At 34.5% G+C, this 14,195-nt stretch overlaps 1 protein-coding gene across 1 annotated transcript; it reads left to right on the forward strand.

The window, feature by feature from the left end:
• Positions 1–4,897: 4,897 nt before the first annotated feature.
• Positions 4,898–12,029, forward strand: LOC111376942 (apyrase 2-like). Its single transcript, XM_022999958.1, has 10 exons — positions 4,898–5,149; positions 6,057–6,510; positions 7,214–7,342; positions 7,434–7,490; positions 7,586–7,678; positions 8,448–8,653; positions 8,883–8,947; positions 10,853–11,070; positions 11,305–11,494; positions 11,585–12,029. The coding sequence occupies exons 2-10, from the start codon at positions 6,205–6,207 to the stop codon at positions 11,698–11,700; spliced, it is 1,380 nt and encodes a 459-aa protein (XP_022855726.1). The 5' UTR covers positions 4,898–5,149; positions 6,057–6,204; the 3' UTR covers positions 11,701–12,029.
• Positions 12,030–14,195: the final 2,166 nt, after the last annotated feature.

The raw sequence follows: 14,195 nt of genomic DNA on the forward strand, positions 1-14,195 counted from the left end.
TATATATATATATATACATATTCACCCACTACACATTGCTGCCAAGTAATAACATATTTATATTACAACAAATTCATCACAAAAATTATTCACATTGCTGCCAAGTAATAACAAATTTATCACAAAGTTAATTCACATTGCTAATACTTAACAAGAATATCAATAATATTGTCATATGAAAATGGGCAAATGACAGACACAAAGATAGACAATAGTGCACTCACGAATAATTCACGGCTTGTGTGGAAAACGGGCAAATGGCAGGAGGGTTTTGGGCATTTCGAACCGCTGCCGGAAGTTTAGGTCATGTAGGATGTGAGAGAGAGTTCGAGGTGGAGAAGATATTCCGGCAACCATCCCCAATTTGTGGATTTCTCATTCAGCTCACGCAGCTCGTTCGCGGTGGAGAAAATGGGTGCAATGACGGACCGTTGTCCCTCGTTCAGCTCACGTCGAAATCTGCCAGAGGTGGAAAATATTTCTGTTGGTCGGATGGTAGTGGAGCAGGGAAGTTCTGCTGAATTTCAAGCTTGGAAGGAAAAGGGAACCACGAGCAATCGTTTGCTATTTTGGGGGGAATTAAAGTGTATTCACGTGGGATGCATCTCATTTCCCTCCATTATGTTTTTTCTTATTTTTTTATTACCAACAAGTGGGCCATCAAGATTCATTTTTAAATTACCTGTAAGGTTGAATCTATATGCCAAGCTTATTCCATGCCACAATCCCCAGTTCAACAAATGATCAGACCTTGTCACGTAAAAGGCAATATCTATTTCAATTGGGTCTCTGCCTTTAGTTTGTTGGGCCTCATTTTGGACTTTATTTGGTTGGATTGTATTGTAATAGATTAGTATTAAAAAAATGTGAAAAAAGGAGAATTTTTTTATATTATTTGCAGGTGATCTTTTATTTCTGTTGACTGACATTCCCTCAAACGATTCAATAGCATTTTGCCATCGTAATCCTGCCAATGTGAAATTCGTGAATGGGATATCATTTGACTCCTGAGTCTCGTCAAGTATTGATATCTTTTGCATTGAAAGTTTTACTTTTTATTTAAGTGTTTTGGCTTGTTACTTAAAAAAAAAATGTTAGGGTATGAATATCAAACATTAGGAGTCCACTTGTTGACAAATGGACAAAAAATTCTTCAATTTTTATTGCCTTCAAATAACTCCTATTGTTATTTGAACACACTGAGTATTTGCTTTCACGAGTAGACCAATTGCCTTATGCTTCCATGCTTACATCCATTATTACAATTGGCATAGCATTGATTTCAAATAAGCTATTAACACATCTTGAATGTTCTATACGAGTAGCAGTTGTTTCTTGCCTTGGTGAAATATTCAGCATTACAGCACCTAATTCCCCTTTTTGTGTTAAAATAGTGCAAGATATATTTCTCATGATTATATCATCATTTGCATATCTCACGAGCACATCCATCAATTTGTATGCTATGGCAATTAGGATACTTGATACAATGGCTGATGCAAAATACTGCCTTATCATGTTGGATCTAGATTGTGAACGTAAGATAATTGACATTTTCCAACACTTTCTTGTAGCTCTGAAAGGAAATCATTTAGGGAATGTCTTCACATCCATATAGACTATCATGACCTTTACATTAGAAGAAAATGACAATATTCCTCTAGATTTGATTACCCTTCTATTGGATAGTGTTCAAAATAAACACAAAGAGGTTTCTCCTATTGCATTTAGTGTGGTGAAAAGACTTATAGAGAAGAGTGTTGAAAGATCAAACCTTACTTTTCGCAAGCTATAAAATCTCTAGGGGTTTGTTTAGATGATTATATACAATTTTTTCCTCCATATTTAAAGAAGTCAAGACTTGTGAACAGTGTATTGTGTCCCCTATTTTGACCATATCTGTAGTCGATACACTTCACAGTGACATAATTGAGAAAGTACTTAAAGTAATGCCATCTAAGTCAAATATTTCAGGTGTCTTAGATCTGGTGCCTATTATGTTGAATGACTTTTATGTTGACTTTATTTTAATTCTTCCTCAATTACATGAGATTCCACGGGTTGCCACATTGTTCTCTAAGATCATTACTTGATTGCACACTCCTATTGACATTAGGATGTTGCCCACTAATTATCGACATATTGTTCTAGCTCTTCATTATGTTGACAATATTCCTAAATTTCATGCCAAGTTAAAATGTCAAATCATTTCCGATCATGAAATTTTTGAATTTACTCTCAATGTGTAATACAAAATAGAGTGCTCTATTGATATGTACTATACTTTATTGCGAGTCTCTTTGATCCGATTTGCTAAAAATGCGAAGAAAAAGTTTTTGGACCACTCGTATAAAAGTTTTCCATTTGACTGGCCAACTCATTTAAATGAAAGTAATATTTTCAATGTAGAAGAATTGTTTCCTAATCGCGGCCCATTCGAGTCTTCGATGTTGCAATATTTTGCCTCTACAGGCCAGCTTTCTGTGCAAATTTCTTACGCTCCTCATTATGTACAATCATGTGAAGATTTTGGAGATGAGTTGCATGAGCGTTTACTATTTGGAGATCAATATCGATAATTGATTAAAAAGAAAGATCGCCCTCTTTAGGTGGATCATAGCTTTGAGGATAAGCTGCAACTTTCACTGTTATCAACTGTTGAATTTCGATATTTGGGTCATCAGAAAGATTGTCCCCCGTGGTAATTTAACCACTCGACAGGGTCGAGTTTTCCTCACACCCTGAGAGAATTGATGCGGACATCTTCATCAGGCCATTTGTTTGGGCCCATTATATCTTCCATTTATTTTTAGACCTTATGTTTTATTGGGCTTGTTGAAGAACTCAATTGATGAATTAATGAAATGAAGATGCTTGGTTATTACGTTTTCCTTCCTCTTCTTCCTAACTTATCCTTCTTCTTCGGGTTTCTCTTCCCTGCTGTCGTCTTCTTCTTCTCTTATCCTTCTTGCTTAGGTTATGAAATTCTGCTTCTTTTTTGCTATTTTATTCTCTGCTAGAATCCCCTTTTTTCCTGCGTCACTTGTTCTGGCAATCACAATCATTTTCCAACCCTACAACCTTAACTTGTATCGTCTGATGGTTGCCTTTCTCTATCTTGGCTTTATTGTTTTTTAGTTTTTATTGTTTTGACGTTGAAACTCTCCAAATCATGACATTGATAAGTATTTTGGTTGTACATGTTAAATGAATCTGAAGGTTTTAAGCTCAAAAGAAGTAAAACGCTTTCTTAATTATAATAATATTACTAATTTCCAGTGGAAACGAGAGTGACAATATGTATCATACAGTGGGTTTATTTCTAGCAGAAACGAGAGTGACAATATGTAATCAAACATCATAAAGGTGGAAAACCAGAGCAAGGAATCATCCCTTGGGAACCATGTTTTGCCCAGCCTGGTTTTCCAATTCAAATTCCACGTAGAATAATGAAATCAATATCATATTAGTCTTTCTACCACATGCGTAATTCAAATCACCCGTTCAATCCGACCCCTTTCCTTTCCCGTCACATTTTGGCAATTCCTTTTTCCTCGCTGAAAGTCACATGCAAATTTGCAATAATATGTCAATGTCTCATTCCTACGACTGTGAGAAACTTCAAATTTTCTTCATCTCATTCTAGTCGATAACTGTTGAAGAAACAATTGAAACAACGTGAATCGATCTTAATCAATATAAATCGATCTTACAGAAATAGTGGATATGAGTATTAGTCCAAGTCTTTGAACAAAGATGGAAAATATTAAATAAATAAATCATAATTAACAAAAGTCAAAATGAATCACAAGATGCATATGAAAATTAAGAAATAGTAGGATTTTTTTTTTTCATGTTTGAAAAAATTTCTTTTTGCATAAAAAAAATACATTGATAATACCCTTCTCAATGGAAAAAAGAAGAGATAATGGAGGAAGAAAAACCCATGAAGGGAAAAATAGGAATTTTTAGTAAAATTTAAAAAAAAATGCCATAAACCCACAAAAAGAACATAAAATTTATATTGAATGTGCTCTCCTATGTCAATTTTTTCTTCAGGATTTGATTGAGAAAATGTTCATATGAGTTGCAAAAAAATTAAAGAAATAAGCTTAAAATAACTGGCAAGAGGTTTAATTGGGCGATCGACCGGTCGTTGGTCGGAGATGCAGAGTAATGAGAGACGGAGTGATGGGAATTCTTTTGGGAGAAATGGCGTGGATTCCCGTTTCTAAGACTGACGTTATTGGCTTTTTCATTAACTTATGTTTTGCTCATTTTCCATTTTCATTTTCACTTCTTTTGCCTTTTTTAAATGTCAGCTCAAATTTTTTGAATTCCTATACATTTTCTGTGAAATGCTTCCTGTACTCATAGTATTATTGTTCTTTTGGAGAGAATTTGATACAATTTGGTGAAATGTGTGATTGAAAAGTGGTGAATGTTGCAAATTTTAAAATTAATTGTTGATTTTAATTTAAATTAAAATCTTAACCGTACTTGCACAAGTCACGGTTACTGTCACCACCATCGTCTTTACTAGAATCACTACCAAACCATATTTTGGAAACCTTTGGGAACTTGAAGCACTTAGACTCAGAGAAGTGAACCTATTCAACATTATAATTCTTGTTGTTATGGGTCACATAAAGAGCCTAAAATCACACATATAGCATAACTTTTTTATTCCAAACTTTTCAGATGACATACAAATTAGTGCTCATTTATTATGCAATCATTACGTATGTAAGACCCACAACTTACTAATACTTATAAAAATAAAATTTTACCAATTATGCATTCGTAAATGGTTAACTTTTGTTGAATGAAATATGCGAGTGAGGATAATAAAACTCAAGTGCTTGTTTTAGGGCTTATAAAAGGAATTTTACATTTTCCTTTTCCTACCATTTTTCCTTTAACGACATTTTCCTCCCTCCAATTTTCCTTTCCACCACATCAAACTTACACTCAGATCTAGAAAAAGTGGAACAACGTAACGTAACACTACCACTGAACTTTACTGCGTTTTTATGCACTCTACGCTACACACAAACACTGCATACTTTTGCTTCTTTATCTGTAATTGATCGTTGATCATCAGCATTCAACGCTCTGTACCTGTGCCTGTCACCCAAGAGATTTCAAGGTCAGTAGAAATTAAATATTTTGAATGTACTCTGCAATGTGTTAAGCGCCACTGTTATTTGTAGGTGGTTATGGATATCGGGTTTGATTACAGTGAAATTGCAGGTGTTTGGGAAGTGGGTTTGTTGTTTTTGTTCGTTTTGTTTTTGTATATGTTTATGATCTATTTGTTCGTTGCTTGCTTGATTGATTAATTGAATGGTTAGTTTTGTATGATCTGGTAAAATGCATCTATATGCTTGCTGAATCTGAATTGTATGAATGTGATTGAAGTTTTACTTTGCCGTCTTCTGATTTGGATCAGGCATATGGTGGGCTGTCTGCCTCTCGATGTCACTATCCGTATACAGGACTTGCGTTTTCTTTGGATTTAATACTGTTTTCAGATGTTATATCTAATTACGTGTTTTAGTCGGTGGAAAAATAAATTTATAGGGTGTGATTTGGTTTCACAAAAGACGCTTCACTAATGTGGGATATTTTGATAGTTCTCCCCGAAATTTATGAGAGAACTGTAATCAGACTGTATTCAGCTGGTCTCAGTTTACGAAATTTGATTGGAAAAGGTGAAAACTCATGCGACTTGATATGCTTAGATCATAGTTCATAGTTGAAACAGTTCCCAGGAGTTGGCCAGATGCATAAGTCAAGCTTTTCAATTCTGCTTTGACATGATTGAAGTAGTGACTTGCATGGTTTATTGAATGAAACTGTATTTCGATTGCCTGGAAGCAATACAAAGTATGAAAAGGATTCAGTCATATATATCATTAGACAAGCATTGTAGCTAATGGAATTTGCTTGGAAGCAGTTAGTTGTCTCTATCTGCAATGCAATTTTCACTTTGCATGCTGTTGTAATGTTGGAGTTACTGTTACTTACTGACTCCATTTCCTCTATAATATCAGTTAGAAAAAAATACAGAGGAAAATAGAGCTGAAGTCAGTACAGGAGACGCAGGCACTGAAATCGGCAGGAAATGGTCAGATCCGATATCGATCTCCATCGGCTGCAGAACTTTTAGAATCACAACAAGGCCAAGCCGAGCTACTTCAAATGGATAAAATATCGAGGAAAACCAGGCATGAGACAGTCTATGACAAGATACAAAGATATCGTGGTGCCATACTCATGATCTCAGTCCCTGTCATACTCATCACTCTTCTGTGCTTTCTCATGCCATCACGCATCCCTGCCAATTCTATAGAGTCCTTTCCTCGCAAGTTCGCTCCGAATCCCAAAACCAGAGGCTATGCTGTGATTTTTGACGCTGGAAGTTCTGGTAGTAGGGTCCACGTCTTTTGCTTTGACAAGCAGTTGGATCTTATTCCTATTGGCAAAGAACTCGAGCTTTTTGTGCAGGTAAGTTTTCCAAGTCCATTAACTGACTTAAACTTTCTTTTGTCATGCTCCAATTCTATTGAGAAAATGTAAGGACACTTAAAAACCCATTCATCTTCTCAGCGGGACCAGAAAATGTCCTTTACTATGCAGTTATGATTGCTTTGTTGCCTCCATTCAATGGTACATTTTGCTTAAATATAGCTTTGAATGATTGTATTTCTCCCTGGAGAGGCAGTAATTTACTTATAGATGAGTTGTTTTCTCCATCTTTATTGTCTATAGTGTTGGGCATATGTCCTAGGAAGCTCTTATAGGCAGAAGTGATGCAATCTAAAAGAGCTAGTAAGAGAGGGAGAGATACCGAAGTTAATGCGGTCCAATGTGATTGCAAAAGATTTAACTTCATTGATATATTAATGATCGACAGAGTGGCAGAAAATGATATACAAAGTCGACCCACAGATTTTAATGGAAATAAGGCTTGGCTTGGCTTCGTCTTCTTGTTGTTGTATGACCTATAGCAGTAGCACTGAGCCTGTGGGCTAAAACTTACAAGAACGGCTGTTATATGAGTGTGCATTTAAGAATATGTAAACACAGACATTTTATATGTGTAATTAAATGCACAAAAATTTCATAGAAAAATCAGTGATTAAAAACTTCTTCATATTTTCCTCGTACTCTGTTATTCTCACGTCTCAATCTAATTTTGATATTACAGAGAAAACCAGGTTTGAGTTCATTTGCCAATGACCCCAAGGCTGCTGCTCACTCTCTGCTAGAGCTTTTAGAGAAAGCAGAAGCTGCAGTTCCAAAAGAATTGCAACATGATACACCAGTCAGAGTTGGGGTTAGCAGTTTTCCGCTTCAGTAACTTCATGTCTTTAATTTTTAATTTTTATTGCCATTCACGTGGAATACTAATTATGATGTCTATACAGGCAACAGCAGGTCTTAGGCAACTAGATGGCGATACACCAGACAGGATATTGCAAGCAGTGAGCATATTTCATCCTTCAAATTTTTGCTCATTTTTTTCATTATAATTTGTTTATCATTAAATATTTATGAACTCAAAATTCCTTGCTAAAAGGTAAAGGATCTTTTGAAAAACAGAGGCACATTCAAGTCCAAGGCAGATTGGGTCACCGTTCTTGATGGAAATCAGGAAGGTGCTTATCAATGGGTATGTCATTGTGAAATATTTTTTCATGTGCATATAATACTTCTGGTTCCCAAACTGTTAATAATGAAATAAATATGCTTCCCTCTTTTGGCACACTACAAGAAAAAAGCTTGGAAGGTCATTGGTGATGCAGTTGAATTATTTATGGATAGATCGCAGATGCAATATGATCATTAATTTTACTGTATAGAACAACGAAGTGTCTATTGTCATAAGGAAGTAAAAATTTGTGGAAAGCTGCAAAATTTCTGTTTTGTTGAATGGTAGAATTATGGGAATATTAACTAATGAAATTGGATGTTGTCAGCGAAAGGAAAAGAAAGAGATGCAAAAAAGGAGAAATTGTTTATGATGTTACCTGAATTTTATAACAGTTGTCTGTTTGACCTGCAGCGGAACTGCACGTTTATGATCTGACCGCATAAATCGAGCTACCAGTATCTAATTTCCAGCCTCTATAGATATCTCAGTTCGTGTTTCATTTTAGTGTAGTTAAAAGTTTAGGATTAACACGTTGCAGGATAAAAGGTGACAAACATTTAGTCTTCATGCATACAAGTGCTAAAGCATTTTCCTATGGCTGATGAGCTTTACTTAAAGTGAGAGAGAAGATTTGTATTTTTATTTTTTTGGTTGGGGTGAGGCACACAAGTAACATCAATTGGATGATGATGATGATGATGATTATTATTATTATTATGTTGATATATTATTACTTGTTACCAGCTGTGGTTGTGGAATTATTTAGAATTTTTTCATGTCTATGCAGGTGACAATCAACTATTTACTAGGAAATTTAGGTAAAGAATATCCGTCTACTGTTGGAGTGATTGATCTTGGAGGTGGATCTGTACAAATGGCATATGCCATCTCTGATGCTGATGCTGCAAAGGCTCCTAGGGTATCAGATGGAGAGGATACTTATGTGCAGGAAATGTATCTCAAGGGTAGAAAATATAACCTTTATGTCCACAGGTTTATCTCTATCTCTCTGATAAATTAATAGTTGTACTTTGTAGAGGATGACTTCCTGGAATAGCATTCCACGGAAATCATCTCCCCCTATGTTGCTTGCTAAATGATTGAGTTTTTCATTCCTTTCTTTAAGAGTATAATTGCTGATTTAGAATTTACTCTTTCTTTATAGAGGAAATGTCTTTCATGCCTTTCTATATATAACTTATTACATGCATTTGATGAACAGTTACTTGCACTACGGCTTAGAGGTTGGAGTATCTGGTAATCTATGCATCTTGTCAGGTTATAATGGTATGTTTCTTTTTGTTCTCCTGATTTCACATTGAATGTTGGGGCAGAATGGTGCTCATTGTGTGTGTGTGTGTGTGTGTGTGTCGATCGAGTTGATAGTGTTACTTTCGTTCTCACAAAGGTTAGAAATACAGTTAAATCAGTGAACCCCTTGTAAGCCATATTAAAAAAATATTCATTCCTATAATTAAATCAATATGATTGACCCTAAAAGGGAACACAAAAGTGAAAATTAATATTCACTTTGCCAATGCTTTGAAAAAAGCAACATGATAAGAGCACTACAACATAGACCACATATCAACCACTTAGCGACACTGCCTGCCTTCAGAAGTCGCAAATACTCCCTGATAGGATTCTATTAGAGTGTTTTTTATTGACATGGAAAATATCATCTAGAAAATAAAATATTTTCCTTCTTTTGTGGAAAATAAAAACCACTTCCACCCAAGGAAAATGTTTTCCTTAAAAACAAGGAAAATTAGGCATATTTTCAAAAGTTGGAAAATGTTTTCCATGGAAAAAATTAGCAATCAAACACCTCAAGTAGGAATTTGGATAGAAAACTGATATTTTTCATGGAAAATAAATGTAATCAAACACACCCTTATTGCTTCCTGTTCATTTTCTAGTACAATTTGCAAGGTTTCTTGGATGATGTATAACTCTTATCTTGGGTGACGTATAACTCTCACATGTTACATTTTTTATCTATCTTGAATAAAGGGAATATTTTGTGCCTTGAAGGTATACAATTGCAAACTAATGTGAAAAAAAGTTATCGAGAAAGTAAATCCATGTATCATGTGATTTCTTCAGATAAGATTGTTTGTTCATTCATGCTCCTCTGCTATATGGCTAAGGATCTGGAATTTGGAGGGTGTTGGAAAATTTACATGCCAGTTGTTTTTAATGTTAAATTATAAATAATTCATCACCATTTAACATAGCAAGCAAGCCAAAACTTGAAACCAAATTACGAGAATTTTTTTTCCCCAAAGTAGAACATTCTTCATAAATTATTTTAGCTATAACATCCTTGTTTGGCCGCTTCACTATTTAGAATCCCATGTCCTGGCTAATGAAGTATTATTTTTAAGTGGTATCTTAATTGGCAAATATCCCTCTCTCTCTCTCTCTCTCTCTCTCTCTCTCTCTCTCTCTCTCTATCTATCTCTCTCACACACACTCAAGCGTGGATAGGGAATAATTTCCACGAGTCTGCTGAAGCACAGTGCTCCAGGGTTCTCAGTGCAATTGGCTTCCTGGAGCAATAGTTTATAAAAATACTTCTATATTAATGAATTATTGGTTGATGATTGACATCCTCACGTAACTCTCGATAATAAGTAAATCCTTTATCCATCAACAATAGGAAAAGAAAAATGGAATAAAGTATGATATTTATTTTTCAAATCTTACCCAAATTATTCTCTGCAGAACACTTGTGATAAGGCTATTAATGGCTTGGGCATGTACTTCTGCTTACATATTAAACTAAATTGAAAATCATTATGCATCACAGGTTTGTGTAGATTGTGCACCTGTAACAATCAAGCTGACTGCTTACAAGTCGATCATAGTAAAATGTAGGTTCTGCCATTACAATCATATCACAGAGTCAAAAGACTCAAAACCATCTGTTTGGTGTTCTTTCAAATACAAGTTTTATTCTAGTACTGGAAGGTTAGCAGACTCATTTTGTGACCGTTCACATGAGCTTTATTTGACACGTTTTCCTGTTGTCCTCTTATTTTATATGAAAGCTTGCAGGAATTTATTTTTTTTCCAGAAATTAGCAGTATTTGTAACTTTGTTACTATTTTAATGGCATTTTTTGCTCTGTAATTTTATTATTTGGCAATAAAGTTAATCCTTATGGATCCATCACATTTTCCACACAAGGTTTGTACAAATATGGAGGAGAAGAATATGATGCATCTGCTGTCTCATCTGGTTCGAGCTTGAATCCATGTAGAGAAGCAGCTAATAAGGCTCTTAAAATTAATGAACCTACATGCACCTACATGCAGTGCACTTTTGGCGGGGTGTGGAATGGCGGAGGAGGGGATGGTCGGAAGAATCTATTTGTTGCTTCATTTTTCTTTGATCGGGCGGCTGAGGTATAAATTGTTTTGTTTTAGACGCTTGCAAAAGTGCTGCCAATTCAAAGTATTCTTCTTTCACAGCATGTTTTGTAAGCAACACCAGATGGGACTGTAAAGTACTAAAACAAGATTTTACTTCTTTTTCTTACTTACTATTGATCAGTCCCGTCCACTTCTATGTACCAAACATGCCCCACTTTTTAAGTATCTCAGTTTTCTGACATCATATAATGCATTACTTGCACATAGGCCGGTTTTGTGGATCCAAACAAGGCTGTTGCTAAAGTCCGTCCAGCTGATTTTGAGGATGCAGCGAAAATTGCTTGCCAAATGAAACTGGTAGACGCCAAATCTAGATATCCTCGTGTGGATCCAGATAATTTACCGTACTTATGCATGGATCTCACCTATCAATACACACTGCTCATAGATGGGTTTGGTAAGTGATAATGCTACGAACTGTTTGATAATTCGTATCTAGAATTCACCGTTGCTCAATTTTATGGGCAATCACGTTTTCATTGAACAGGCCTAGACCCAAATCAAGAGATTACGTTGGTGAAAAAAGTCGAGTACCAAAATTCGCTGGTTGAAGCAGCATGGCCACTAGGTAGTGCCATTGAGGTTATGTCATCGAAGACATGATTGCTAGGGACAGAGTTTAGTTGCATGCAGTTATTTCCCCGTCTCTGGTTCATAAATCATAAGTAAAGCCATATTCGAGTTGAGAATGCTGCCGCATCTGATAGATATCAAGTTTTGAGTTTTTGCTCACAAAGGATAGAGATCAATATTCTTTTCTTTTCTTTTCTTTTTTCGATTCCATTGCAGAATATGCCAATTCATAACTTGAACGAATGATGATTTGACAATGATTAGATTCCTATTAAAACTATGAGAAATTCGTTTGATATTGTATGAATTTTGGCTCACTTTTGTAATGTGAGACCAAGCAAAATTAGTTCTGATTTTCATCCTGACAGTAGATAGATGAAAGGAAAAAAATTTAATTTCAAATGATAATTGATACTATGTTTTTGAGTATCTAGCTTCAACATGTTACCAGCATAGACTAGAAGTCGTGCGAGACGATTTTAGTAAGTTATCATTTAAGGAATAACTATTCAGTCTCGTGCATAGTACCCATATGTATCAGTGGGTCAATATCACTGTATCCAGTGAATAATAGTGCATTATGTGCCCTTGTGTTTTTTTAAATTTTCAACCCTAAAATGCATTATATGACCTTTGCCTTCCTGAAAATAGGTCCAACTGTGAGCTACTGAGATGGTTGTTACATTGCCGACGGTCCAAAAACTTATTAAAATGGGAAACAAACAAATCTTATAATTTTATAGGACAATATGACATTGATCTCACTATCACATAGACGAGTGCTTAGAACTGAATATCATTACTCTTATTCAAAGGACTTGTTAGTATTTATCACATTTATTAGTATATGTTATAAAATTATTTTCAACCACAATAGATTTATCTACCAAAACATTGATAGCAACATTTGCTGACGCAGTGAAATACTACAAACTTGCGGTAATCAACTTGGACATCTTTCACTTTCTTGTGATGATCCATCAATTAATTTATGTGACACACTGACATATTATCGATGCTTGACTTATGTTGACATTGAAGTTACGGAGATCATTTCGAATTACATATACACTCTTGATAGCTTGGTCTTTATTCCCTTCTAATACCACGTCTTGTTATCGTGATCCCTTTTAAACTCTCTGCTGGTACAGTAAGATTTGATAGCGTACTTCAAACTTTAAGAAGGACATATAAATTTTAAGCATTAATAAGAAATTCTTTCAATCAAAGAGTTAAAGCAGCTTGGAGCAAATCAGTAGCAAAATTACCAGTAGTAATCTGTAAATAATCCACCATTGATAACAATCTAATCAGTGATGACGACAATCACTGACGATAATTCGGTTGCTAATCATTGGCTTAGAAGAATCACAATTAATCTTAAATTATTATTTTAACTGTTAATTACTACAGTTACTCCGTTGCTAATATTTATTATTTGATTTAAAAACATAGTTTTTGCGGATAAATTGAAGTCATTAAAACGAATTATTTTAATTTTTACCAATGGAAAAATCTTTCGTTTCTTGAAATAAAAATTTCAATAAATTGGGACCCTCAAAATTCGACATTAACACTCATTTACCATTGACACGATCTGCAACAAGTCTAAGGACCCGTTTGATTGCAAAGATGGAATTGAATTGAATTGAATTGAAAACGACTTCTAGGGAATTGAATTGCCTAAAAATTGTTTTCCTGAGAATTGTAAATTATTGTGTTTGATTGGTATAATTTTTCACGTGAAAAATATTAAAATAAAAGTTCTTTTTTTGGTGTTTATTTGACTTTGTTTTATATGAAAATTGTCAATTAAAGAGATAGATTTTACCGATACTGGAAATAAAATTTGTTTCCATTGCCAACAAAAAAAAAAAATCAAGAAAAATATTTATCTTTTAGTGTTTGTTTGACTTTATTTTATATAAAAATTGCCAATTAAAATGAAATATTTCTGTACAACATTTCTTAGAATTTGTTTCCATTACCCAAAAAAAAAAAAAAATTAATAATAATAAAAAAATAAAAAAACGTAACAGGGAACTAGAAGGTGGGAATTGGTTTTCAAGGAAAATCAAGAAAATTTCAAGTTCCAAGAAAATCAAAAAACCAAATTCCATGGAATTCAAAACCTATCAAACAAACAAAATTGAAAGAAAGTGAAATTAGAATTCCATTTTCCATTAAATTTGAACCAATCAAACATAGCCTAACTTCTATAATAGAACTCTTAAATCAGAATACATCAAAGCTTTGTCTCCATGATGAACTGTCCACAACAATAAAAAACTTGACGTCATGTTTCTGCCAACTTGCAAGGCTGTAGAATTATTTTTCGACTTTCGAGTACCTCTGTTTACAAGATATTGAAAGAAGTCCCTTGAGATATTGAAAATATCTTTTAGAGATAGATTTGTAAGGGTTTAAAAGAGATTTAATTTGCCAAACAACATGAATCTGCAAAACTTAAAATCCATAGAACCACTCAACTGCCACTTGGGCACAGCACCATCCTCAACCGCGGA

The sequence above is a fragment of the Olea europaea genome, unplaced genomic scaffold (assembly GCF_002742605.1).
Source record: "Olea europaea var. sylvestris unplaced genomic scaffold, O_europaea_v1 scaffold1584, whole genome shotgun sequence".
NCBI classification, from domain to species: Eukaryota; Viridiplantae; Streptophyta; class Magnoliopsida; order Lamiales; family Oleaceae; genus Olea; species Olea europaea.

Bases quoted from the DNA above. Each gene is read 5' to 3' on its own strand.
- LOC111376942 (XM_022999958.1), top strand. From the start codon at position 6,205: ATGGATAAAATATCGAGGAAAACCAGGCATGAGACAGTCTATGACAAG. The intron at 7,679-8,447 runs GTATGTCATTGT...ATGTCTATGCAG, and splicing joins AGGAAGGTGCTTATCAATGG to GTGACAATCAACTATTTACT. The intron at 11,071-11,304 runs GTATAAATTGTT...ACTTGCACATAG, and splicing joins TCTTTGATCGGGCGGCTGAG to GCCGGTTTTGTGGATCCAAA.